Source organism: Juglans regia, chromosome 3 (genome assembly GCF_001411555.2).
Source record: "Juglans regia cultivar Chandler chromosome 3, Walnut 2.0, whole genome shotgun sequence".
Classification (NCBI taxonomy): Eukaryota; Viridiplantae; Streptophyta; class Magnoliopsida; order Fagales; family Juglandaceae; genus Juglans; species Juglans regia.
The window spans coordinates 19,413,228-19,439,258 of NC_049903.1; the positions used below are offsets into that span (position 1 = coordinate 19,413,228).

Here is a 26,031-nt window from a genome sequence, read left to right on the forward strand (position 1 = left end):
ATTATAATTTATAAATTATTACATAAAATTTTAATACTAAATCACTAAAAGTTTATAACTAATACTAATATATAACTTATAACTATACCAATAGTCTAATGTTAATACTATTATATAGTCTAATATATTAATAAAAGTATAAAAATTTTTTTTTTAAATCAAACAAATTTTTTTTTATAAAAAAATTTTAATGACAAATTGTAAAACTTACATTTTAAAAAAATTGAAAAATCAGACCGGACCGGAAACCGATAAAATTGAAAATACTGGTTTAGGAAGGTAACTAGTGCGTAATTGGTTTTAAAAAATACAAAACCGGTACATATCGATTCGGTCCTAAATTTTATTCAAAACCAAATAAGACTGGACCAGTTACACCCCTAAATATATCGCACTTGCACAATCTATCACTATAAATATAATTTCTCTTATCTAAAACATTCATTTATCATTTTAACCTAATTATTTCCCGCCAACAGAACGCACAAATCGTACTGGCATTGTAGCGTGGCTCGGTCGCCTAGGGTTTTCTACCTTCTTTGCAGTTTAGTGTCCCTGATTTAGCTACTCACCGTTTTTCGGGCAGCCTTTCCAAGCTTTATCCATGGAAACGGACGAGTCCCCGCGCGTGCTTCCTTTCCAGCTTCAATTCGATAAGCCGGTCGCTTCTCAGGTTCTTTTTTCTTTCATGGCTTTGTGATCGACGGGTTTCGAAGGTATCTGTATGTGTCCATGTGCGTTTTCTAATTTCTTTCTTACAATTATAGATAAAAATTGCGGAGTGGAATCCGGAGAAGGATTTGCTGGCCATGGTCACGGAGGACTCAAAGATTTTGCTGCATCGTTTCAATTGGCAGAGATTGTGGACGATTTCTCCTGGTGAATATCTTTCTCATCTTCTCGTCCTTCCCGCCATTTCTTTTGTTTTGGCTAATTTTCTAAAATCTGCCCAGGAAGGTGCATAACATCCTTATGTTGGAGACCAGACGGCAAGGCAATAGCTGTTGGGCTTGAAGATGGAACAGTCACACTGCATGATGTTGAAGTTGACGGCCTTACTTTATTTTTCTTATTTGCTATTTATAGTTTGGCTATACACCTAGATTTGAGACCCATATTTTCCATGCTGTAGACAATATATCATTTTCATGAATATTGCTTTTTTCTTTAGTTTAGCGAGCAACATAATAATTGAACAATCAAAACATCACTAAAGCATTACCGATCAAAAAAAAAACATAATAATTGAACAAATGTTGGTTGCATATAATGTCTGCGGAAATGCAGCTTATGGCCCTTTTTCCCGTTTCATATCAGCTTGAAAGTCTTTTATGGTGCGTGTGAACTGAGCTTGGGTTGGTCGTCACTGCATTATGAGTAACATAGACCTAGCTCAAGAATTACTTAGCCAAACACATAACGTGGCTGTCAACTTTTTATTATGGGTCATAACATGGTTATCAACTGTCAATAAAAAACATAAAAGGGGTTCATATTAATCGCTAAGATGGCCCGTAAATAAAGTAGCCATTGTACCGGTCATACTTTATACAGACTAGAAAGCGATTATATGGGCTTTGATATTACTGAGTTTTGTCTTTAAAATTTCTGTGGCTTTGAAATAAAATACAAGATTATGATTTTAATTTTTCTCTGGTAGTGTTTCTGGAGACTATTTATTGCATTGTTACACCATGTCCAATTTTGTGTTTATGTTGGCAACTGTGATAGGATGAAGATTTACTTTCTTTTTTCTTAAATCATATTCTTTACGTTTGACTAGTCATTTGATTAAAGGTGCGATTTTATAAATAAGGATTTAAGTTTGCCTAATTTGGATTCTTTTGCTGGGTGTTTGTGTTGCTTCAGTTTTGTAATAATTTTTTTTCATCTCTTACATATCTTTTAACTTATCATAAAAATTTGGTAATAATACATCTTCTCATTCATGTGAATATTTTTCATTTCATTTTTTATCATGTAAGCATGGCTATTCCTTTTACCAACATGTAGAAATCTGAAGTGTATTTAGATAACGTGACGAATGTAGAAGCTCTTAATTTAGTGCATATTGCTGATCAAAATCTAGTGCATATTGCTTGCTCGTTGGTGATGTCATCTTGTCGTTGTAAATGTGTTTGATTGTGGAAAACTGTGAGTTGTATACTTCAAATTATATTTTTTGTTACCCGTCAAGGTGCAGCCTAATGCTCAATGGGAAGACTTGGGGTGAGCTGCAGACTTGGACATCCTAAATTCAATTTTGCCCTAGGAGTTACTTGGAATTAGCTAATACATTATTATGAATGGTTGGGATTGTGTATCTGGGGTTTACTCTTAGGGTTGAGTCCAAAGGGATTTGCCTTGGTGAGGGTCCATGTTATAAAAATATGAATTTTTCATTGTTTATGCCTTCTCTAATCACTGATATCCTTTTTGTCAAGCAGAATGGAAGGTTGTTGAGAAGTTTAAAGTCCCATAGTGCTGCTGTTTTGTGTCTTAACTGGGAGGAGGATAATCATCTTATGAAAGTATGCCTTTCCTTTTTAATCTATATATGTGCATTCCATGTACCATTTTGAGCTTGATGGATTTATGGATAAAAAAGAAATAAGTATCATTTGTGGGAATTATTACTTTTAAAAAAGTATCGTTTGTGAGAATTATGACTGGGATTTTTTGGAAGCTTTTGTTGGGATTCTTACTAAGCTGGTATTGTTTTCTACTTCAGTTGAATATATGTTTTGAACAAATAAGTTTTGAATAAACTCCATTAAGTTTGAAATTAAAGTTAATCTTGGGTGTTCTTGAAATTTTTTAAAATCCTCTTTCTTTTTTTTTTTCTTTTTTTATTTTTTTTTTTTTTTTATAGGTAAGAAAAGTTTATTCAGACAAGTAAATAGGCATAGCCCAAGTACACATGATTTTTTTTAACTTTCATGACAAGGAATCTTGTAGACCGTGCAAACACAACATATCTTTTTACCCTATTAAATTTCTGATCTGTGTAATGGGTCCACATCACATGGATCAAATAAATCATCAGCCTTTCATTGATGGGTAGTGACCCTTATAAATTGTTTACATCCAAGGGTACAAATCTTAGACTTGGGGGAGTATATCCCAAGACCAAAGCCCTTACCATCACCATTATTTTATTTGAAACATTTGCTGACTCTTTCATTTGTCCTCTTTTTTGGTTGAACCATTTTTTTTCTCTGGTGTTTGGGAAGGGGTGGGGTGTGTGGAAGGGGTTTACTTCTTTGATTGCAACTGATATTTTCACTTCCATCTCATTTTTCGAATTGGGTTACAGGATGGCAATGGTAACTTATCTACATATGAAGATCGTACTTCATGTTTCTTTCCTCCTGCTCCAACAGTTCCTCGAATGCCTGGAGTGGTATCTGGAGATGCTAGCTTCATGGATGACAACGAAGATTCATTTCGAGAATTTTCAAATTCTTCACAACAACGCTTTAACATCTTGTGTAGTGGAGACAAGGATGGAAGCATTTGCTTTAGCATATTTGGCATTTTTCCAATCGGCAAAATTGTAAGTTACTATTTTACTCTGAATACTTCTTTATCATAGTGCATAAGTGATGGGCTTGGTGACTGTGATTGTCAATGGCTCTCTTAAATAGCCATGTCTTGTTGTTTCAAGTTGTGTATCATGAAATCTATAAATTAGCTGTACAATCCACAAAAAAGTGTGTTATGCTTTGCTATAATTAGTTGCTTTGTTAATGCATATTTCATTTTTATACAGGATCCTATTTATATGCCAAATTTGATCATCCAAATTGCTAAAAGAGTGTCTTGTAACTTGCGAAAGGGCTGTGATTCTCTCACGCAAAACTTGCTTGAACTTAGATTCCTGTTACCAAATGGCAGGATACACAAGACAACTTTTGGAAGATGTAATTTATGAATTAGGCCTAGAGAAGAAAGGGATCAAATATCTTTACTATTTAGTTATTGGGCCATTGAAGTATGTATTCTACCTTTCCTATTCTTGTCACAGCCTTATGTTATCTTTGAAGATGTAGATAAACAAGACTATTTGATTGGCCGCTCAGGATTGACTCAACCAAACTTGAATCCAGCTAGGTTTGTTTTGTAAATTAGCTGTTGATGTAAAATGATGATTGATTTTAATGTTATAACGCATGATAAATTAGATTTGACTCGCATAAGCTCATATAACTTCTTATTTGTTATTATGTTTTGATAAGCAAGAAATCTGTTTTTTTTTTATTAATGGCAAAAGGTGTAACCTGAGTAGACAGGAAGTATTCAAGAGGCACCCATCTAGAAGGAGAAAATGATATAAGAAAATCATGCATGCTTAGGGGATGCTTGGGTAATGAGATGAGAAGAGAATTATATGAATAAGGTTTGAGTTAAGATATTTTATTGGGTTTTGGGAAAGGAGAGAGAAAAAGTTAAATAAAAATATTATAAAGTTAAAATACTGTTAGAATATAATTTTTTTAATCTCTTAATACTTTTAAAAAAATATATATAATTTTTAAATATAATTTTTTTTTTGAAATTTGAAAAAAAAAATGTATTGTTTTTTGTGTTTTGTTTGGAAAGTTGGAATGATTAGGTAATGATTAAATGAAAAAAGTTGAAGATTTGAAATTGAAAAGTGTTTGTTTGAGTGATGTTTGGAAAGTAAATTATGAGAAATTTTGAGATGAGATGAGATCATCTCACTTCCCAAACAAGCCCTTAGTCTATTGAAGTCTATGGATGTAGTCAAAATGAAAAGAGTATTAATAAAGAAATTCTTGAGCTATTCTTTTTTGATAATTTGTGATCCTTGAAGGCTTTATAATTTCTTTCCTTCCAATTACACTAAATGAGTCAAAGAGTGTCCATTTACAACACTACTGTGATTAGCGGGGCCATCACTTAGTCTTCTCCAACAATAAAAAGATTGACAATTCTTCTGGGCATAGCACAAGCCAATCAAACTTGACCGAATAGGTCATTCTATAGTGCACTTGCAATCTCGCAATGGAGTAGAAGATTATCAACGGACTCCTCACCCTTCTTACAAGTGCAATACCAATTGATCATGGATATTGATTTCTATTTACCTAGTTCATATCTTTGTTTTGTGTGTTCCTGGGTCTCTCTTAAATTATCCATGTCAGAATCTTCCAAAGAGTGGTTGTCTAAGCAAAAAACACAACTCTCAATGTAATCTTTGTTTGCTTCATGCTCTTCCATGGAAATAGGCTGTTAATATGAGGATAGCGTATGTTGTAGAAAGAACATTCGTTCAACAGTACTCTCTTGGATGCTAATGAACGTCTTCACCTCTTCTCCTTTTGGTGGAATTTAATAGATTAACTGATGACATCTGAAGACTGATTCAAAGCATTAGGGTAAAGCTTGCTAACATTGAAGGTGATTTGGGTCAGCCTCACAAAATGGCAAAGTATCATTTATATACAGAAGATGGGATAGATTAATTACAACAATGTTTCCAGCCCCCATAGAGAAACCTGAAATAAAACACCCTTGACCAACTTTGTTAGCATTTTGCTTAGTACTTCCATGACTATAACAAAGAATAGAGAAACAAATAGTAGTAATGCAATAAGCTACCCAAGATTGCCATATTCCCCAAAACCACATCTCCTCAAACAAATGTAAAAGGAACTCCCAGTTAATAGGATCATATGCCTCTCAATTTGTATCACCCAATTTGAAGAATTGGTGACATCATTAATTTTATAATCAACTGATGACATGATCTCATTTGACTGGCTCCACCTTTGTGTAAGCTTCTAGGTCCAAAGTGGACATGATGGTCTCACTGCTTTTTTTTTTTTTTTTTAATAGATGTGGTCTCATTGCTTGTACTTCTACTGCCCACCTCAATCCATTGCCCATTGTTATTTCTCTCTCTTGCATATATATAAACAACCTCCTACTTATAAAAAAAAACATATATAGAAACAACCTCCCCCTCTTCATATTGAACATAGGTAGTGGAACCAACCCCAGTGACACATTCTTTCCCCTTTTTAGCGTCAAAGTCCACTCACTCACCTTGTCAACCCCTCCTATGGTCTGTCTCTAGTAAAACCTCATGATTTTCCATATTACAGAGATCGAAAGGAGAATCAATAACAATATTATTGCTTGGCTTATGGAGCTTGCATCTATATCCATTGGCTCTTTCGATGCCCTCTTGGCACTACCCTACTATGTCTAAATGGATTTTCATCCAGCTCAATTAATCCAACACTCTTTCCATGCAGAACATCTTCATCAATCAACTAAATAATGCTATCCTTGAGCAGAGCCTTGGTTGCTACACCATGCGGAGGAGAGCCAGTCTCCGATGACCTTTTCAGTTCATCCACATGTTGGGAAATCGATACTTGTTTCAGTACTTGGTAATACCTAAACTGCTTGTAGTTATGTTCATCCACATAATTAAATGCTACCAATTGAGCAACATGATTCAAAACTTTCTATAAATCTATAGAAAGGTATATAAAGGTATCTACAAAAAGTTGATTTGTCAAAATTTATAAATAAAATTATAAGATATAATATAAATAATATATATTTTCACATCTAAGTAGCTTGTGGACAAGCTAGAACTTGTTCAGAAAATAAATAAACCATTGGTGACGTGAACATAAAATATACATCGATGATAAGCTCAAGCTTCATCCATATTCAAATAAAATTAAATGAATATAGCTTGATTACCCACGACTTGCTTGAACTCGACTTGCTTTTGTCAATATCTCCCAACTTCTTTTTGTATATGATACATTATTGTTTTGTGAACCGGCTCAATGCCACATTCAATCGTTGAGGGCCTTTATGCTTTGCTTTGAAGTTGTCTCTAGTCTAAAGGTGAATTTTATGAAATCAGTGATGGTCTCAGTGGGTTATGTGCATAATATAATAGAATTGGCTTGTATTATGGGATGCAAGGCATCTTCTCTTCCTATGAAATACCTTGGTCTTCTCCTGGGTGCTGCTTATAAGTCAAAGGCGATGGGATGGTGTCATTGAAAATTTTGAGAGAAGGCTACAGGCTGGAAAAGAATAGATTTGTCAAACAGGGGAAGACTCACTCTAATCAGGAGCACTCTTGCTAAACTTCCTACATATTAATTGGCGAGGAAGCCAAGCTTCATTTGGTGAGATGAGATAAGGTTTGTGCTGATTCCTCGTGGAGGGTTGGGGATTTTTAAGAAGGTGCTTCTTGGGAATTGGCTACGACGCTTCTGTGGATGAATTAGATGTTTCTCTTATATACCTTATTTCTTTGGGCCTTTGCTATTGTTTTCTTTGGGATTAGTTTTCATGATTTTCTTGTATCCACATCTAGCTCCTAATTTGTAACTCGGTGTTCTCAGTTGTATACTCCTTGTGTACTTGGGCTATGCCTTGTTACTTGCTTTAATAAAGTTTTTTTATACTTGTAAATAAAAAATTCAGCAAGTATGAAATCGGTTTGGTTCGGTTGGTCTTTGAGTAGTTTTCTAGACCAAACTGAACTGATTGTTCCATATTTATGGACCTTGAAACCATCCGGTTCAGTCTATAGTTAGTTTTCGGTTCAGTTTACCAGGATGATTTGGTTTGGGCTGGTTGGTATTATGGCCCAAATGTACAAGTGCTTAGCCCAAATATCAATTGTAGAGGCCAAATATTATTATTATTTTTTGATTGGCACTAGGTGTCTGGGAACAGTGTCTTGACTAATCCTGGGGGTGTACAGGCCCTCGGCAAGAAGTTTCTAGTAAGTGCACCTCAGGTTATTCAAGGGGAAAATCCCCTAGTCCGATGGCCCCTAGAGATTGTTTGTACCCAAGGAGATTTGAACCTTAGACCTAGGGAGAACAACATACCCCCAAGCTCAAGGCCTTTACCACTTGAGCCAAATATTATTTTTAGAGGAACATCAATTGTATAATATTTATAGTATATAAAAATATTAAAAAATAACTAATTATACATGGATTCTAATAGGTCCAGTCTAGTCCATGGTGAAAAATGCATGCCCAAGGACCAAACTGAAAACTAAAAAAAAAAAAAAAAAACAAAGTGAAATGTAAACCGAAACCAATTGTGCTAGGCCAAAAAGGGGACTGAACTGTGCAAAACCTGTTGGTCGGTTCAGTTTTACTGTTTTTTTGAACAGTCCTATAATTTAGTCACTACTTTGGTTTTAACCTAACTTGTTCCAGGTTCTTTATTCTTATTTTCATCTTTTTGCTAATAAGTTTTTTTTTTTTTGATAAGTAATAAGTTATTTTATTGATATGAAGGTAGGCATAGCCCATGTACACTAGAAGTATACATGTGAATACACCTATTTAAGAACTCGAAACAGTTATAAGGAAATTATGAAAACTAAGACCATTCAAATCAAGAGCAATGGCCCACACAAACAAAGTCTTCCAAAAAAAGCTCCTAAACTCTTACAAAAAGCGTTCATGATTCTCAAAAAGTCTCTCATTACATTCGTTCCAAATACACCAGAGAATACATATAAGAACCATCTTCCACACTGCTGCAATCTGTGATGTTCCTGAGATCCCATTCCAGCTTGCAAACAAATCAACCACCCTATCAGGCATCACCCATGCTATACCCATTCTACTGAAAAAATAAGTCCAGATATCTCGAGCAAAGTCACAATGAAGAAGTAAATGGTTCACCGTTTCCCCACTTTTTCTGCACAAACAGCACCAATGAGGCCACGTCTTCTAAGATTATCAAAGGTCCAAATCTTCCCTAGAGCCGCCGTCCACACAAAAAATGCAGCCTTTGTAGGTGCTTTAGTCCTCCAGATGTTCTTCCAAGGGAACATATGCCTTTGATGCATATTAATAGAATCATAAAAAAAGCTTACCGAAAATTTCCTTTTCCTAGAGGGGCACCATACCATCGTATCTTCCAAAGAGGCAGCAGTAGAAATGTTATACAGCATGTTCAGAATTCCCACTAGCTCATTCACTTCCCAATCGTGTGCATCCCGAGTGAGGTTAATGATCCACTCCTGTGTACCTTGGTTAATAACCCGCAAGTCAGCCACCTTAGCTTCTTTTTCCCGTGCAATTTTGAAAATCATAGGATAAGCATCCTTCAAGGCCGTGTCTCCCAACCACACATTTTGCCAAAAGTTGATCCTTCTACCATCCCCCAAACGTAGCCGAGTATTACTAGCAAAAGAGCACCAGCCTTTTCGTATAAACTTCCATAGCCCCACTCCATATGTCCCCCTACCCTCTTTAGAACACCAACCCCCTCTTTCACTTCCATACTTCATATCCACCACCCCTTTCCATAAAGCCCCCCTCTCATGGTTATAACGCCACAACCATTTCTCTAATAGTGCCTTATTGAATGCCCTCACATTCTGGACCCCCAATCCACCGTCTCTCAAAGGGGAACATACATTTTCCCACCCTACTAGATGAAACTTAAGCTCATCTCCTAACCCACTCCACAAAAAATCCCGTTGAAGTTTCTCTATTCTAGAAGCAATACTAGCGGGGAGGGGAAATAAAGATGAGTAATATATGGGGAGATTGGATAAGGTACTCTTCATAAGTGTGATTCACCCCCTTTTAGAGAGATACAAGCTTTTTCACCCGGCCAACCTACACTCAAATTTTTCCAGCACCCCCTCCCAAATTGTCTTTGCTTTGAAAGAAGCCCCCAACGGGAGTCCAAGGTACTTCAATGGCAACGAAGCAACCCCACATCCCAAAAAATTTGCCAACCCTCTAATATTGCTAACGCACCAACTGCAACCATCTCTGTCTTGGCAAGATTAACCTTCAACCCGGATACCGCTTCAAAACAAAGTAAAATGGCCTTCAAAGATTGTATATGCCCTTCATTTGCCTCACAAAAAAGCAAAGTGTCATCTGCAAACAAGAGGTGAGAAATAATAGTGGAACCATGGGTATCTCCTACTGAGAAACCTGAAAAAAATCCTCCTTCTACTGCCGCCGACACCATATGACTTAGAGCCTCCATAACTAGACAAATAAAAGAGTTGATAGTGGGTCACCTTGTCGTAGACCCCTCGAGCTATTAAAAAAGCCCACAGGATCACCGTTTACCAGAATCGAGAAGCGAATCGATGACACACAATATCTCATCCACTTCCTCCATTTTTCTTCAAAACCACATCTCCTCAGCATATACATAAAAAAATCCCAATTTACATGATCATAAGCCTTCTCCATATTGAGTTTGCATAAAATACCTAGATCTCCTGACTTGAACCTGCTATCCAAACATTCATTAGCTATAAGAACCGAGTCCAAAATTTGCCTCCCCCTCACGAAAGCATTTTGAGACTTAGAGATAATCTTCTCCATGACCGTGCTCATCCTGTTAGCAAAAACTTTGGCAAGAATCTTATACACACTGCCCACAAGACTAATCGGTTTGAAATCTTGTACCTCTCTTGCACCGGCCTTTTTAGGGACTAGTGCAATAAAAGTAGCATTTAAACTTTTCTCAAATCTACCATGAGTGTAAAATTCCTGAAAAACCAGCATTACCTCCTCTCGCACCACCTCCCAACACACCTGGAAAAAAGCCATTGTGAATCCATCCGGGCCTAGAGCTTTATCTTTATTCATTTTCCTGATTACTTGTTTTACCTCTTCCTCTTCAAATGGTCTCTCCACCCAATCCATACTATATTGGTCAATTACCTCAAAGGCTAGACCATCTACCGTGGGCCTCCATGCATGAGGTTCCGATAACAAATGTTCAAAATGCCCTACCACATGCTCCTTTATCTCAACCTGATATGAAGATACATCTCCATCTATGCTCAAGGACTCAATGGAGTTAAACCTCCTATGTGCATTGGCAATGCGATGAAAGAACTTTGTGCTTCTATCCCCCTCCCGAAGCCACAAGGCCCTTAACTTTTGTCTCCACGAAATTTCCTCCATTAGAGTTAGTCTTTCTAATTCAGAAACTACCTGACCTTTTTTGATGTTTTCTTTTCCTACACCCTCCAAACCTTATAACTCCTGAAACAAACTCTTCTTTTGTAAAGTTACGTCACCAACTACCTGTTCATTCCAAATCTTCAAGTCCTTCTTCAAGGCTTTCAACTTTCCAGCCAATACATAACTAGGATTGCCCTCAATAATGTATGAATTCCACCATTGCCTTGCCAAATCCACAAAGCCATCCACCTTTAACCACATATTCTCAAACTTGAACGGCCTTTTACCCCCTTGAATACCTCCGCAAGCTAACATTATAGGGAAGTGATCAGAGCATATCCTTGGAAGCCTAGTCTGACTTACATCTGGGTATTGTGTCTCCCATGAGGGAGAAATGAGAAATCTATCCAGCCTTGACCAGGCTTGATTATTAGACCAAGTGTAATCGCCTCCCATTAACGGTAAATCCATAAGACCTACCTCAAAAATGAAATCCGAAAAATCCACCATAGCTTGGTTTTGTCGTTCCTCCCCTGATCTTTCATTGGAAAATCTTGGCACATTAAAATCCCCACCTATACACTATGGGACCTCCCACCAAGAACATAGGCCAGCAAGCTCATCCCAAACCAACCTCCTCTCACTGTCCAAATTAGGACTATAAACCCCAATAAACGCCCATAAAAAATTATCTTCAGTATTTTTAAAAGAACACCCCACCGAATATTCTCCCACAAACTCATCACTATTTTCCACCACCCTCTTATCCCACATAATCAAAATTCCACCCGAAGCCCCTTTCGAAGGTAAATATGACCAGCCTACATATTGACAACTCCATAAGCTCTGAATAATACTTCTATTGATAATCTTCAACTTTGTTTCTTGAAAATAGATGATTTTCACTTTCCATTGCCTTAATAAAGCTCTTATTCGCATACGTTTATTAATCTCATTCAACCCCCCAACATTCCAACACAAAATTCTGGGCTTCATTTATCAACTGTTCCAGCCCTCCCCTTATTTCTTCCACGACTTGCACTGCCCTCCTTTCCATCATAATTAATAAACCACGTCAGCCTCTTTAACTCCCCATCTCTTTTTGACCCTGCACCATGTTGTCCTACCTCAATGGCTATAATCAGTGCCTTAAAACTGTTCTTCATAGCCTTTACACGAAACTCCCATGCAACTTTGAAGTTCCTCTACCTTTTTCAATACCCAATCATCTGAGACAGTAGGAAGAATCATACTTATTGGAGTAGGATCCACTCCTGCAGACTCCTCCCCCACTGTAGGGCATTTACTTGACTCAAGCATCATCAACTGACCTTCCCCTTCCATCTCTGATGCGCTCCCACACTCCACTATGACTATAGCTTCTGTTCGAGCTCCCTCAGAAAGTATGCTATGCGCCAAAACCACGGGCATATCCACTGAGAGGTTTTGTGACAACCCGGATGAGAACAATAGATCTAAAGGCATCCCCTGACTCCTTGAGGGATTCTGTGGCATCCCAGATGAACACCCATCCTCATAAATGCTCAGTTCTAGACCTTCCCCTTCAACGATTTCCCTTACCTCCACCTCCGAACCACCAACTAATTCGCCGTATGCCGCCACTCCCTTTTGTGCCATCCACTGCCCAAGACTCGATCTTGGTATACATGTTTCAGGCCCCTCCAGGGAACTCAAAACATCGGAACCTATGGGTAAGTATATCGGGATCTGCTTCTCTGCCACCGACAAAGCTTCCATCGAGGCCTCTACTTCCTCCGTCTACGTCGATTGGGGTTGCGCCGGTGTCGGTGTCACTGGCCCACCCCCCGATGGGCCTGCTGACCCACCCCCCAGTGGGCCTGCTAGATGTCGTGATTTCTTCCTCCAAAAAGAGGACGCCTGTGGCGTGGGCTCGGTTCTTAGAGCTGGCCCATCACCAATTCCTACCCAATTACCCTGGGCCTTCCCTTTGGGCCCAGCCTCTTGACCCACTCCATGCAAGTTTTCATTCCCTATTACCCGTCCACTCCCCAAGCCCTGCCCCAATTCTTCTTTTCCCAAAACGATGCGTATAAGTCCCTTTACTTTAACACTCATCTCCTCCAACGAAGCCTGCATATCCTGTAATTCATTCAAAAAATTTATCTCAATTTGCCCAGACCACCTGCCACTTCCATCTTGTCTCTGATTTTCTCCCAAAACAGTAAGATCACCTGACCGTATTAGGCCTGCCATATCTGACTTTTGCACGTCTCGAGTTGACTGCAGAGCCTCCTTGTAAGACCTAGATGACGTGAAAGCTTCAGCTGGCAAAGACGGAAGAACTCTCTTCTTACCACCTTCGCTTCCAACCTCCCTCAATGCCTCTGCAAGTTTTCTCCACCCCCACCCATTTCTGTCTCCAGGTATAATGATGAAGCTCTGGCTACCACCTCCACTATAGACCACCAGAGACAAATAACTGCCGCCGGAAATTGAGCCTTGTTGTGCGACGAAAGCTCTGTTACCTTCTCTATAAATAGAGTAATATCCCTTACTGCCATGCCTTTGACAACCCTCCAAAGTCCTTGACGCCCAATGAGCAGTGTCCAAACCCAGCCTCAAGTTTTGCACTCCTTTCCACCCCCTCTCAGTGATAAGCACTCCACTCCCATCTGCCCGTACCTCAAAAAACTTGGACTCAATTGCTACACTTCTCACAGTAGGCATTTTCCTTCTAATACCACTCCACACAACCACCATCAAACACCCACCACCACCTTAAGTTCAATGAAGAGGTACATAGAAGATGTACTCAGTCTGCGCCTTTTGAACTTTTAAGAAAACCTTCGATTACTTCACCCACCAGTCTGAACTTAACACCCAACTGGACTACATATTAATCATCACAAGGAACTACCACCATCGACGACCCAACACCAGAAGCAAAAACACAAAAAACCAAGAAAAGCAAAAAGTGTACGGAGAGAAAATTTTAGGAGAGAGAAAACAAAGCAAATATTGGGAATACCTTAGTCCAATATATTTTCAGTTTTATGTTTTGATGTGTCGCTTAATTACCTGTTTTATCTTATATTAATTGTTTATGCCTCATTCATGTTCAGAACATACACAAGTTCAGTTTTCCTACTCTTGTGGATATTCAAGCTACTTACCGACTTGTTAATGCTTCCATTTACAAGGTATGTTATCCTTCATGTGAATGGTCTTGACATTTTTACGCTGTGCATTTGATAATAAGATGTTTACACCTTTTACCTATCAAAAATAGTAAAAAAGATGTTTACACGACCATTCTATACATCCATATGGTATGGTTTAATTAATTTTCTTGACCAGATTGTTTTCACACGAGCAACATTAATGATTAACATATACCAATAAATCTATCCAAGTTGATTGCTATTTGAGTTTCTCTTTCATTTGTCACCTCACCTCTTTTATGATTGGCCACAGTTCTCTTGAATAGATGAAAAGATTATGCAACAAGAAAAAAGGGAAATAAGTGATCAAATGAGTTGGATCCGTTTTTTCTTCATGAGCACGGGTAAAAGGATCATCAGTCTCCTTAGTTGGAAAGTCCACCTATGGCCCCTTTTCCATATTCTATTGATTAGTATGCATACAGAATTTTTAGTGTCACGAACATGTTGTAGAGAAACCCTCTTATACTTCCTTATTTTAAAGTTGCTCGCAGGTGAACTCCTAATAGTGTACAAAAATCTGATCTTGTTACATTATTTTTTCATTAGGTTGCTTTATCAAAAGATCTTTGTCATTTGATAGTCATGTGCTCTGGAGAACTTTTTGAAGATACCAATGAATCACAAAATGGAAAATTGGTTGGACATGGTACGGATGGCTTGCATTGCTTCGTCCTTGATACTTCTATATTTTGGAAGAGGTAACTTTGCAGTAGAAAATGGGATTTCTTCTAAATTGTGTTGTCCTAGAATTGTTTTCCTTTTTCATTTTGTTTATGGTCCTCTCTTTTGTTTTTGGGTCACATTTTCAATTTCTTTCTTGCTAATGTGCTTTAGAGTTTTGGGCATGAAATTGATATAATAATGATATATATCTGTCCTCCCTGTATCAAACTATCCCCATCTCCCTATCCCTCACTCTCTCTGTCCCTCATTACAGAAAAAATGAGCTTCATCAGGTGGCTCAGCAAGCATCTAATATTGAGGATTTGACTGAGGTTATCCGCGCATCACTATCAGTAATGTGTAAGCAGTGGTCTGATGCCATGAACCATTTTCATGAGAAGTTTGATTCTTTGTCTACACTGATTATAGACCATGGTAAGTGCTACTAGTAACACAAAGGAACAGTCCATTAATGTAATTCATAACTATTTTTTTGTTTAATCATTTATACCATTTGTATATAGGACTTGACTCATCTCCCCAAGAGGAGTTTCTTAGCCTTTTAGGTGGTGCACGGACTAGTCCAGCAGTTCATCAATTTCTAGTTAACTCTCTTGGTGAAGTGGTATGCTCAATCTTGTGTCAACTTTGTGAAGGAGATTCTGATTTTACATTTGATACAGCAAGTTAATCACTTAATAGGGTGTCAAGCGTGTGTCGAAGGTTGTTTGTGGTGCTGGAAAAGAACTTCAGCTCATTGTCCTTGATCATCTACAGGTGCATTATTTACTTATTTTGGACAGTTAATGACTTGGTACTTTCTATTCACGATCACCTTTATGGGTATGCAATCTGATTTTTTTCCTGAGAAAATATATCCAGCATCCCATGATTCATCACTTTTGGCTTTTGAGACCACACTCTTAAGGAATGAGCATTTGAGACTCCATTTTTATCACCTTTAATTTTAATAGCCTTTTAAAATTTTTGAACGGGAAAAAAATCAGTTTGCAGCTGGGTGGGTGTCTTCCCACTTGGTTCTAGCCCTTGCACTAGGCCACTATGGGAATCCTCCATTATAAGCCACGTAGAACCAATCCTAACTATAAGTGGGAGACTTGAGTTGTGCTACTTACTATGATGGCCTAATGAGGACTTCGGGGATTTAAGGGGGGAAGATTTTAATACCGCAGACTGTGTATGGGAAGGGAAGGTGGTGAATTAAATCCCACATTGCTTGGGAAAGTGAGGTTTCTTGCCCTTTATAATGAATTTCAAGGGACTCTAATTGTGATCTTGATTAGTCCTTTACTTTTACCTATAAAAAAAATCTTGATTAGTCCTTGATTATAAGCTCAAATGTGGCTTGAGCCTTCATTGGGTCATTACAAAGTCTATTAAAATCAAAAGTTTCAACACTAGGATCTCAAAAGCTAGCATATTTTCATTTAAGAAATAAATTCTGTTCCAGGTAAAAGCTAGTTTCTCGTGAAAATAATACTTGGCTAATGGAAATATAACCATCGTAAACAAGGATAAATCTCTTTACTGTCTACCATTATCAAAAGCTGACATGCAAATGCATTACTGCAAAGTAATGCTTGATATCTAAGAGCTGAAGCTGACTGTATTACAATCTTCTTAAGCAAGGCTTGTAAAGTAGTTAATTTGCATTTCTTATATCTTTCTCTATACTTCGGATGTATAGATGCTATATCTCACCAAAGTTTGGCCATTTTTCTTCTTTAAAATATTTGTTGCTGCTTGCTATTTGGTGGAGTTGTATGTGTCTGATAGTTTTGTTTGTCATGTTCTTATACCAATGGGCTTGATTAGAAGCTAAATGATAAATATCCACTCCCCAGCCTGCTGCTGAAATAATTGGATTCAGGATGGGAGAGTTGAGGGGCCTTTCAAGGTGGCGTGCACGCTATAAGGGTGTTGGTTTGGATGAGACAATCATCAATGATGCAACAGAAAAAGCGGGTATGTTACTTGTACAAGTCGAACGGTTTATCAGAGTGCTTTCATCTGTGGTGCAGCAGGTATGGTTGTTTGAGGATCTTTTTTTTTTATTATTTTTTTTTTAACTTTTACACTTAATTTCTTTGGACAGAAGTATTTTTGGAAGTGTAACTGCATGATTGTGTTGTAGGTATCTTACTATTGACATTGAAATACTCTTTTCTTTATTCTGAAGTTCCCATTTATGTATCTCTTACAAAATTGTTGTCAAAATCTTTGACAGAATATGCTGCTATTGATGAGTATTGGTTAAGTGCATTAATTTTAGTTGAGTAAAAAATAGCTGTTCATCGTCTCTTCTTTGAGGGCATGGAGGAGAGATTCTATTATAAGATAAATTTGTAGTGATAGAATTGGTTTCAGCCTGTAGTGTAGCCTTTTCCCCCTTCCATCTTCATTATCATATTACCAAAGGAATAAATTACTAACATAAGTGAAGCCTTCAGTTTTTGTTTTTCAATGAGCAATCTGGCTCTCTCTTTCTCAATGCTCGTGCCAATATTCTATTTGAAATCATTTATTCAATATTCTATTTGAAATCATTGTTTCAATATTCTATTTGAAATCTTTGTTCTTAGTAGCAATGTTTTTTAACCGACATTGTATGTACCTGACTAAAAAGCGTGTACATTAATTATGAAGTCCTTAAAACTGGCCAAAACAAATGAGAGGATAACATCTAGGATTTGTGAATATGTATTTCTGATGTCTTTGTTCTTTTTTCTCTCTTTCAGTTTTCAAATTTCTTCAATTGGCTTTTAAAATGTATAAAGCTACTAATGTCAGAACCCAGTGATCAGCTTCTACCTTATGATAGGTACACCTCTCTGGTTTCCTTCTGATTTCTTATGGTTATTGACACATTTTTTGGGGGTCATTTTATTTATTTATGATTTTGGCAGTGAACTTCTTGTAATATTTTTGAGGTTTTTATATGATCAAGATCCTGTCAAACAGTTACTGGAACTATCTGAAGTTGACGGTGATATTGAAATTGAATTGTAAGTTGAACTTTTGGCATTTACATCCTCATCTATTATTTTTGTGCTGTGATAATTTCAGCTTGGCTATTACTTGCAAAACAATTGCATGTGTTGACATTTGAGGTTGATACTGTGTGCAAATCAAATCAAGATTATTGATGAACATGTTCAAGATGGGGGCATTTGAGAATTGCATGCACTACTTACAGATAAATTTGATTTATACCATGGTCTGTGTACTGAATGGGATTTGCTCCACCCATAACGACAGTTGGAAGGAAAGGTCACAGTCAATCACATCCGGAGAAACACTAGCCACATTTGTGCTAGAACCCTAAAAGACTAGTCAATTTGAAACTTCCCTAAAATCACTTTAAAAACCTAGTTTTTCCTCTTATGTAGCCAAGGTGAGACTTAACCTCACACTTTTGGGGCCAGCAGACTAGGAGAAGTTTCTCTTGAATTAATCCGAGGTGTACTTCCGGGAAACTCCTTGCTCAGACCTATGCACCCTCGGGATTAGTAAGGACTTTTCCCAGACACTTGGTGCCAGTAAAAAAATGTAGGTTTGCCATATTCCCATTGTGGGACTGAGGTGTTACTTGTGAAAAAAAAAATGTGGGACTGGGGTTTACAAACTGTCTCCTAAATTCCTGAGGTGCTTGTCAAGGCCATACTCCAGTATCACACAGCTAACTGTCCAACCTGGCCCTAATACCATATATAACAACCCTTGGGTAGCACTAGCCACATTTGTGCTATGACAAAAAAAATTGTCAACTTGAAGATTCCGTAAAATGACATATAAAGCCCAGTTTCATGTTGTTAGAAACTAATGTGGAATTTGGGTATTACATATTGTGTGAACCGGATCAATATTATTAATGAGCATGTACAAGAAGGGGCATCAAAGAGTTTCTTGAACTGCTTATAGAAAAATTTGATTATACTTTGGTCTTTATACCAAATGGAAGTAAGGGTCACGGTCAATCACATAAGTTTCCTAGAAAAATATATTATTGGACAACTACGCTCTTATATTACATAGGAACTGCTAAACTCTTCAACTTCTCTAATGAAATTCAAATGAACTACAGTTTGGCATTGGTTCTCTAAAATTGGGTTACATTTTGTTGCCAATGTGAGTGTGCATATCTGTACACATGATTACATGCACACTCTTGCACACCTTTCAAGTCAATATGTATTTGCAGTGTCAACGTTAGTCTTCAAGCAATCTGATGTCTAAATGCTTCAGGGAAACAATGCAAAGAGTTAAGGAATTAGTTAATTTTGGGGGATTTTTGGATTGCGAATATCTGCGAAGGACGCTAGCTAAAGAATTTCAGCTGATGGAGTCTAGGTATTCCCTTCTTCCTTCTTTTAATATTAAAGGGTGTAGTTGTAATCAAGATAGCAGTGAAAATGGCCCCCAGCGCAATGCTCTAACGTCTTCCAAAACCAAAGAGAACTTTGTTCCAGTATGTCATCATTCAATTAGTGCTGTTTGGATTCTGTAAATTCTAATAAAATCAATGTTTACTGCAGAATCACAATTGCAGGTTGTATTAGTTTCCCAAGCATAAAAATATGTACTAATGAGTTCTGAACGCCATTTTAAAATATTTTCAAGTGATAATGTTATTAGGATGGAAAATAATGAAAGAAAAAGAAGGGGAAACAGGAAATGCCGAAGATTCTGAAAGTCAGAGCATAAAAAAAATTTAAGTAAAACTTGTTAGACTTTTGTTGCTTGAATCAAATTTGAAAGCATGATCTAAAATATTTTCTTTTTCTCCAACTCTTCCTCCCTCTTATAGATGAATATGTAGACTACTATTTCTTACGTTTTATATTTTGACATACACAGAAACTCATCTCTTTCGAGTAATATTTTTCTAGTTTACATCAATTTAAATTACTTTATTAATGATATTATTATTTCAGTTTTAGTGAAGCTTTTCAGATGCCCCACTGTACAATATCCGAAAAGATACTTTGCGAGAATCTGTTGCCACTATTCCCTCTTCCATCTTCGCCAGTACCTACTTCTTTCCCTGTCCCTGCATCAATATCATACTATGAGGTACTGTGCTGTGTGTTTTCCATGTCATCTTGTTAGTGTTAAAACTGCATGATTATTCAGTGATTGATAATTCTTTAATCGATAAAAGTACCCATAAAAAAATCACCTGATAAAAAACATCTAGGTTCTATGATGTTGGTCGCAAAATTATAGAATTTGAGAAATTTTACAAGAATCGGGCCAAATTGCAAGCATTTGATTTCTAGAGCTGGTGGCTAAAACTCACTGTGGCAAGGCACTGTTAATGCAAAGTTATTATTTCTGTATCATTCTGGCCAGAATGGCGAATGTGTTGTACTGGCAAGCAACCAAAAATGCCTAGTCCCCTGTTCCATCTCGCTTAAATTCCAGTCCCTTTTTGGTATGTTCCACTCATCTCAGCATATTCAGCTTGGTTTGACATTGCTTCACACCAAAAGAAGCAATCTATGTCTAGGATTAACATGGGAATGGAAGTCTTCTTTCGTGTCTCGACTGTGAAATAAGCCTATTAGCTCATGAGCTTATTTCCTAGGTAGGAACAAGTTTTTTGGATCCCCTTTTTTCATCCCTCGGAATAGCTGTTTTGGCTTGAGGCAGTTATCTTAAATTATCTTTTGACATTTTGATAAATTTCAGCACTAGTTTTGCCAAATTTTCATGCAAACGGTTATCAGTAATTCTGTTTTATATTTGAAGTATAAGTATTAAAAAACTTTAATGTCCGGTTAAATTTGTTATATTTAAGAAATTATTGTGTTGATGAATTTATATACATAAAACTATTTGTTGGATTGTTCTAATACTGATACTTTCAATCCCAATAAACAAATTGAAATGGTCATTGGAGTGGAATTGATAATTTTGTGTTGGAATGATGGTGGCATGTGTTGGAGTTATATTGCTTTAGAGGTTATGATGCCTGGGTGTTGCAAAGTTGTTTGGGTTCAAGAAGAGGACAGAAAGTACGAGGGCTATGAATCCGTACTAAACAAGAAATAACCCTTAATACTAATTTCAAATGTCTATGACCCAAATCAAGTGAATTACACCTCTTTGTAAACTACCTATATTTTTTTATGACTACCTACCTATATTTTTGTAACTAAGCTATGACAACATAAAATTAGTTTGACAAAATATTAAATTCACCAATGGAAAAAATGATATACAAGTGCGCGTGCATGCATGTGCACCTTGATAATTTCTTAAAATTATAAATTCACCCTTGGAAAAAACAATATAGTTGTCGAGAGCATAATTCTGAATATACCGATGGAAAGATTATTGTGTGTGTGTGTGTGTGAAAATTAGCCACTGGACCCTAGTATGTTCTCCAAATTTTAAATTCACCAACAGGGAAACTTATATAACGAAATCTATCTGGAGATTGTTAAGTGTGTTTGAGTGACAATCTCGATAAGCTCTAGACTAAATGAACAGTAGACAACCGCATCAATGAGCTCTGCTTATTTGTATGAATATCACTCTGCATTCTAAGGTCTCATTTCTTACGTCTGCAGGATGCTTCCCATGCCACCTCATCTTATCAGACTTGTGAAAATAGGTGTATTGATTATATATCTTTCCAAGTACCGGATGAGTCTTTCCCAGAGATTGCGAATTGTATAGGCATAGCAAGAGGGTTTATGAATCACTCGATGAATTTCAAGAGGGGTTATACTTCATTGGAAATTGTATTGCTGTGCGTTCCTGGTGGTTATCAGTGTGTGGATCTTTCCTTATATAAGGTGAAGACCAAGATATACTATGTACCGTCTTGTGGCTTAGATTTTTCAGTTGTTGTCTAACCCATTTTGTATAAACAGGAATGTCAATTTGTTTTGTTATTAAATGAAACTAATACCTCTTCTGAAAGCTCTGGAGATGCCTGTATGATGATTGTACAAGCAAGTGACCTTCCATTTGTATCTATCTCACAATCTACTAGTCCAGACTATTGGATGTTGCACCAACTAAAGGTAATCTAGGTCCCTTGTTTCATCCTCATTTCCACTTTAAAATGTTGTTGGTGTTGCAGGTTTGGTGCGGAATTTGTAGTTTTTCATCTTCATATCATTGCCAACTTCGTAGTTTTTGTAAATTTGCTCTGTTTGGATTTCTGTGTTTTATTTATTTGACCTCCTCTGTCCCCACAATGTGACAGCTCCTTTTTCCAGGCTATGCTGGCTAACAGCTAGTTTCTTGAGAAAATTATTTCATCTTAATTTCCTTTATTTTTTCTTTTTTTTTTTTTAATAAAAATCTCTCAAGTCAAGCATTTCATTTGTCTTCTCTCAACTTCCTCCTTATTTGTGTGGTTGCTGAACTTGTGTGCATGTGTTGCTTTTTTTTTATTATTTGTAAGAACATTTAAATTTTATTCCTTTCTGCTCTTTCATGAGTATTTTCTTAAGATGATTTTTCGTAAACAACCAAGTTCTCTGAAGGTTTTTATTTGCAGGACTCTGTTGTCTACCTGCAAATGGAGAATGAAAAGGTTCGCAGTATCCCTCACCGTGTAATCGCTCCCTTGGCAGTTAGCAGTGAGTCTTTCTCATTTTATATTGGTTTATTATGCTTTTTAAATTTTGTGAAGAACAATAATCCTGGTAGGGGTTCTATTTAGTGGAACAATGATCATGATGATGAATTAATTATGTTGACTATTGATATAAATCTCTCGTGTGCTTATGTGTGTCCTGTATGTATGTGTGTACGCTTTTCTTTTTTTGATAAGTGTATGTGTACCTTTTATGAGCATGAGTATGGGAGTATTTGTTAGCATGTGTGTGTATGTATGTATGGATATTTTGTGTATATATATAAAGATGTTTTTATGTACGTATTGTTTACGTATTCAATAATATCAAAGTCTAATTCACCATAAATAGGAGAGTACTCTAAAACCAGAGTTACCTATTCTTCATGGGTGGTGCGTGGGAGTTGAGATTTCACATGGTAAAGTGGTCTCAAGTGTGATCTCCAGTGTTGGTGGGAAGGAGGTTTGGGGGCTCACAATTTGATGTGGTTCAACCGTGCTTTCTTGGTGATATGGTTAGGCATTAGGCAGATGAGCGTACCAATTTCTTTAGACTGGACCACTGGTGGTGGATGCAAAATATGATAGTTTTGGGGGAGGATGGAGTCTAATGAGTTTAATTGGCCATATGGGGTGGGACAATTCAGTGTGTTAGAAATGGGCCTGTTGAAATTGAAGGTTCAGTTGTTTGAGAGAGAAGCTTTGTGCAAGATGATCTTGGGATGCTTTGTGTTGTATTTGGAGAGAGAATCTGTTAGAGCTTTGAGATAAGGAAAGACATTGGTAGATATGAAGGATTGTTTTCCTTAAAACCTTTATCATTGATTGCGTAGTCATTTTATCTCTAGTTGTGAGGACTTTTTAACTCTTTTCATTCTTCTCTTATTAGGAGTTTTTTGTGTATGCATCCTCTGTACTTGAACAATACCTCATTTCTTCATCATTAAAGTTTTAACACATTAAATTAATAAGAAATTGGGAAAATTGACCTTTACCCCCTCAAACTAGTGCTGTTGTAATTTGACCAACAAAGTATTAGAGTTGTTATTTATTGAAATTGAAATTACAATTTACCCTCTTGTTAAGATCTTACCATTGGATGGAAAATAGGTGACCTGATGTGATTCTAATGACTGAATTTTAAAAGAGTGAGCAAATTGTAAGGGAAGTGGTAGTTTTGGGGTAAAATGATAAATTTGATAGTTTGGCGGCCAAATTGGAATTGGAGTTATTGTTGGGGCAAAGTGTATTTTTCGGAGAGATAAATTCATTAGAAAGAGAGAAGTTATTGTGCATACAGGAAGTATACTGAAGACTTTTCTAAATGGTAAAGGATTCATGCACTCTGCCTTTTCAAGCTACTTCACACTTCACAGTGTAAAGAAGAATTAGCAAAATTGTTGCAACCTCAGTTTCTCATTTGAAGTTATTATATGTGACAATTATCTGACCTCAAGGATAACTAGTATTGGGAATATATTCCTCCTTCCATGCATGGAAGAAAGTTCAGTGTCTTTAAACTGGGATCCTAACCAGTTACATAAACCTTGTTGTAGATTTGTTGAAATGAGTTTGTGCTAGTGTCCTGACCTTGACATTGAAACCTATTGTAACAGCATCCCGAGGTGTTGCTTGTGTTTTTGCTGCAAGAAAACGTGCCTTGGTCTACATCCTGGAGGAAGATGAAGATGAGGTCTCAGATGCAGAATAACGACCTGATGTGTCTTTTGTTTGATATTTTTTTAATTATTTTTACTGTACTTTAAAACAAAAACAACGTTGAATGGGTTTAATTAATTGTGTTATGTTTATCTTTTTTTTTTTCTTTTTTATAATTTTGGTCTTAATGGGCTATAGAATTTATCATTGTATTTAAGGAAACCAAACGTGAAGTGGAAATGGCTGTTGTCCGTAGTGAATGCAATGTTACAGTCGATGGATAGCAAGGAATTCATGAATCATTCAATAGAGGAAAGCAGAGCACTCTTGTCACAATAATGTACGAACAACCATTGTCGCTTTTTGGAGATTTCTATTTACGAAGGGGAAAGGGATGGTCTAAGAGGGTAGAGAAGGTAAGGAATGGTGAGCTTTCATGGGGAACTCAGCAAGGTGGTAGGAATGTCTCAGTCATCCAACAACAAAGGGAACAAAGATGAGGTTCGTCAAACATGTGCTTGGAAAAAGAAAAATCATCAAATACCCTTTTATAACTCGATGAAATGGATCGTAGTTTTGAAAAACTGAAATTTATTTATTTTGAAGTGGCATAATAAATATACTACATGTTGGAACCGGAATACGTTATATCACTATCCAATTTGAAATTTGTTGGAACCGGAATACGTAAACATAGTTGAAGTGGACGGAGGACATGCATGTTGGCACATCAACATTTTTCTAGATTTATGCCTCACTTGGATGTTGAGATGAGATGAGATGAGAAATTTGTGAAATGTGAATAGCAGTTAAATGGTTTGAGTTAAAATATTTTATTGAGTTTTAGAAAATGAGAGAAAAAAGATTAAATAAAAATATTATAAAGTTAAAATATTGTTAGAATATAATTTTTATTTTGAGATTTGAAAAAGTTGAATTATTTTTTGTGATTTGTTTAGAAATTTGTGAAAGTTGTAATAATTATGTATGATTAGATGAAAAAGTTTAAATTTTGAAATTGAAAAGCGTTTATGTTTGAGAAAGAAATAAAATGAGAGAGATGAGTATCTCATCTCAACATCCACACATGCTGACTCTCAAGCAAGGTCTAAATCATATCAGTCATCTGATTTAACCTGTTAGAGATGACATGTATTGATTGTTGTTGATCATCCAGTTGTTACTGCATAGCTTCTTGTTGCTTCTAGTTCGTTTGTTGGCAAGCCTTAAAATGTTACATGGCTTCAGAGAAGGAGAAAAAATGGGGAGTTTTTAAGGTTCTGGAAGAGAGAGGCAACAATTGAGAGAGAATAGGAGATTTCGCATGATTCGTGTGAAGAAGAATTAGGGTTCGAGAGGAGCCTTATCCTGAGGTCTAAACGGTGTCGTAGGGAATAAATGTAAAACGGCGTAGCATTAGGTTTCAGTTAAACGCACAACTTTACTCATTTCATTACTACGTTTTTATTGTTTCTAAAAAAGACAAAGAAATGTTAATTTTATAATTACATTAGAGGGTTGTTAAAAAGCCCATGCGGGTGGGGTATTCTAGCACATCTGACAACTTTGTTATTGCATCTGTAATTTCTCTCTAGAGGAATGAGTGACCTCGAACACACTCCAGCGTATGAATTCTCTATTTCCTTTATGTGTTGTCCTTTTCATTTTCTTACATCATAGCCAGAATACATCATTTACAAGTAAAATCACAAGCAGAGCCATAACTAGAGGTATCCCAGAGCCTACGTTCCTTACAAGCCAAACATCAACTACCCAGAATTTTTCCCATGGCCGATAATACTAGATCCAAACAACAGTAGGAAGCAACCTAAAAACAGTTAGCAGAACATCACCAAAGTATAGCAGAGCTCCATCAATGTGTGGAGGAAATGATAGATATGATGAAGACTGTCTT

General features: G+C 36.8%; 1 protein-coding gene across 2 annotated transcripts; it reads left to right on the forward strand.

Annotated features, from left to right (window-relative positions):
- The first annotated feature begins 464 nt into the window (after nucleotides 1–464).
- On the forward strand, nucleotides 465–24,584 carry LOC109009641 (anaphase-promoting complex subunit 4). Of its 2 annotated transcripts, none has more exons than XM_018990220.2 (19): nucleotides 465–673; nucleotides 768–879; nucleotides 954–1,045; nucleotides 2,448–2,531; nucleotides 3,317–3,556; nucleotides 14,078–14,155; nucleotides 14,726–14,877; nucleotides 15,117–15,277; nucleotides 15,367–15,467; nucleotides 15,545–15,619; nucleotides 16,708–16,887; nucleotides 17,602–17,684; nucleotides 17,770–17,868; nucleotides 19,109–19,213; nucleotides 19,798–19,936; nucleotides 21,439–21,666; nucleotides 21,745–21,897; nucleotides 22,380–22,461; nucleotides 24,074–24,583. In XM_018990220.2, the coding sequence occupies exons 1-19, from the start codon at nucleotides 605–607 to the stop codon at nucleotides 24,166–24,168; spliced, it is 2,328 nt and encodes a 775-aa protein (XP_018845765.2). In that variant the 5' UTR covers nucleotides 465–604; the 3' UTR covers nucleotides 24,169–24,583. The 2 variants fall into 2 exon arrangements, with proteins under 2 accessions (XP_018845765.2, XP_035544736.1); XM_035688843.1 differs by having other exon boundaries at nucleotides 475–673; nucleotides 17,794–17,868; nucleotides 24,074–24,584.
- Nucleotides 24,585–26,031: the final 1,447 nt, after the last annotated feature.

Bases quoted from the DNA above. Each gene is read 5' to 3' on its own strand.
- LOC109009641 (XM_018990220.2), top strand. From the start codon at position 605: ATGGAAACGGACGAGTCCCCGCGCGTGCTTCCTTTCCAGCTTCAATTC. The intron at 14,156-14,725 runs GTATGTTATCCT...TTTTTTCATTAG, and splicing joins TTAATGCTTCCATTTACAAG to GTTGCTTTATCAAAAGATCT. The intron at 19,937-21,438 runs GTACTGTGCTGT...TTACGTCTGCAG, and splicing joins CATCAATATCATACTATGAG to GATGCTTCCCATGCCACCTC.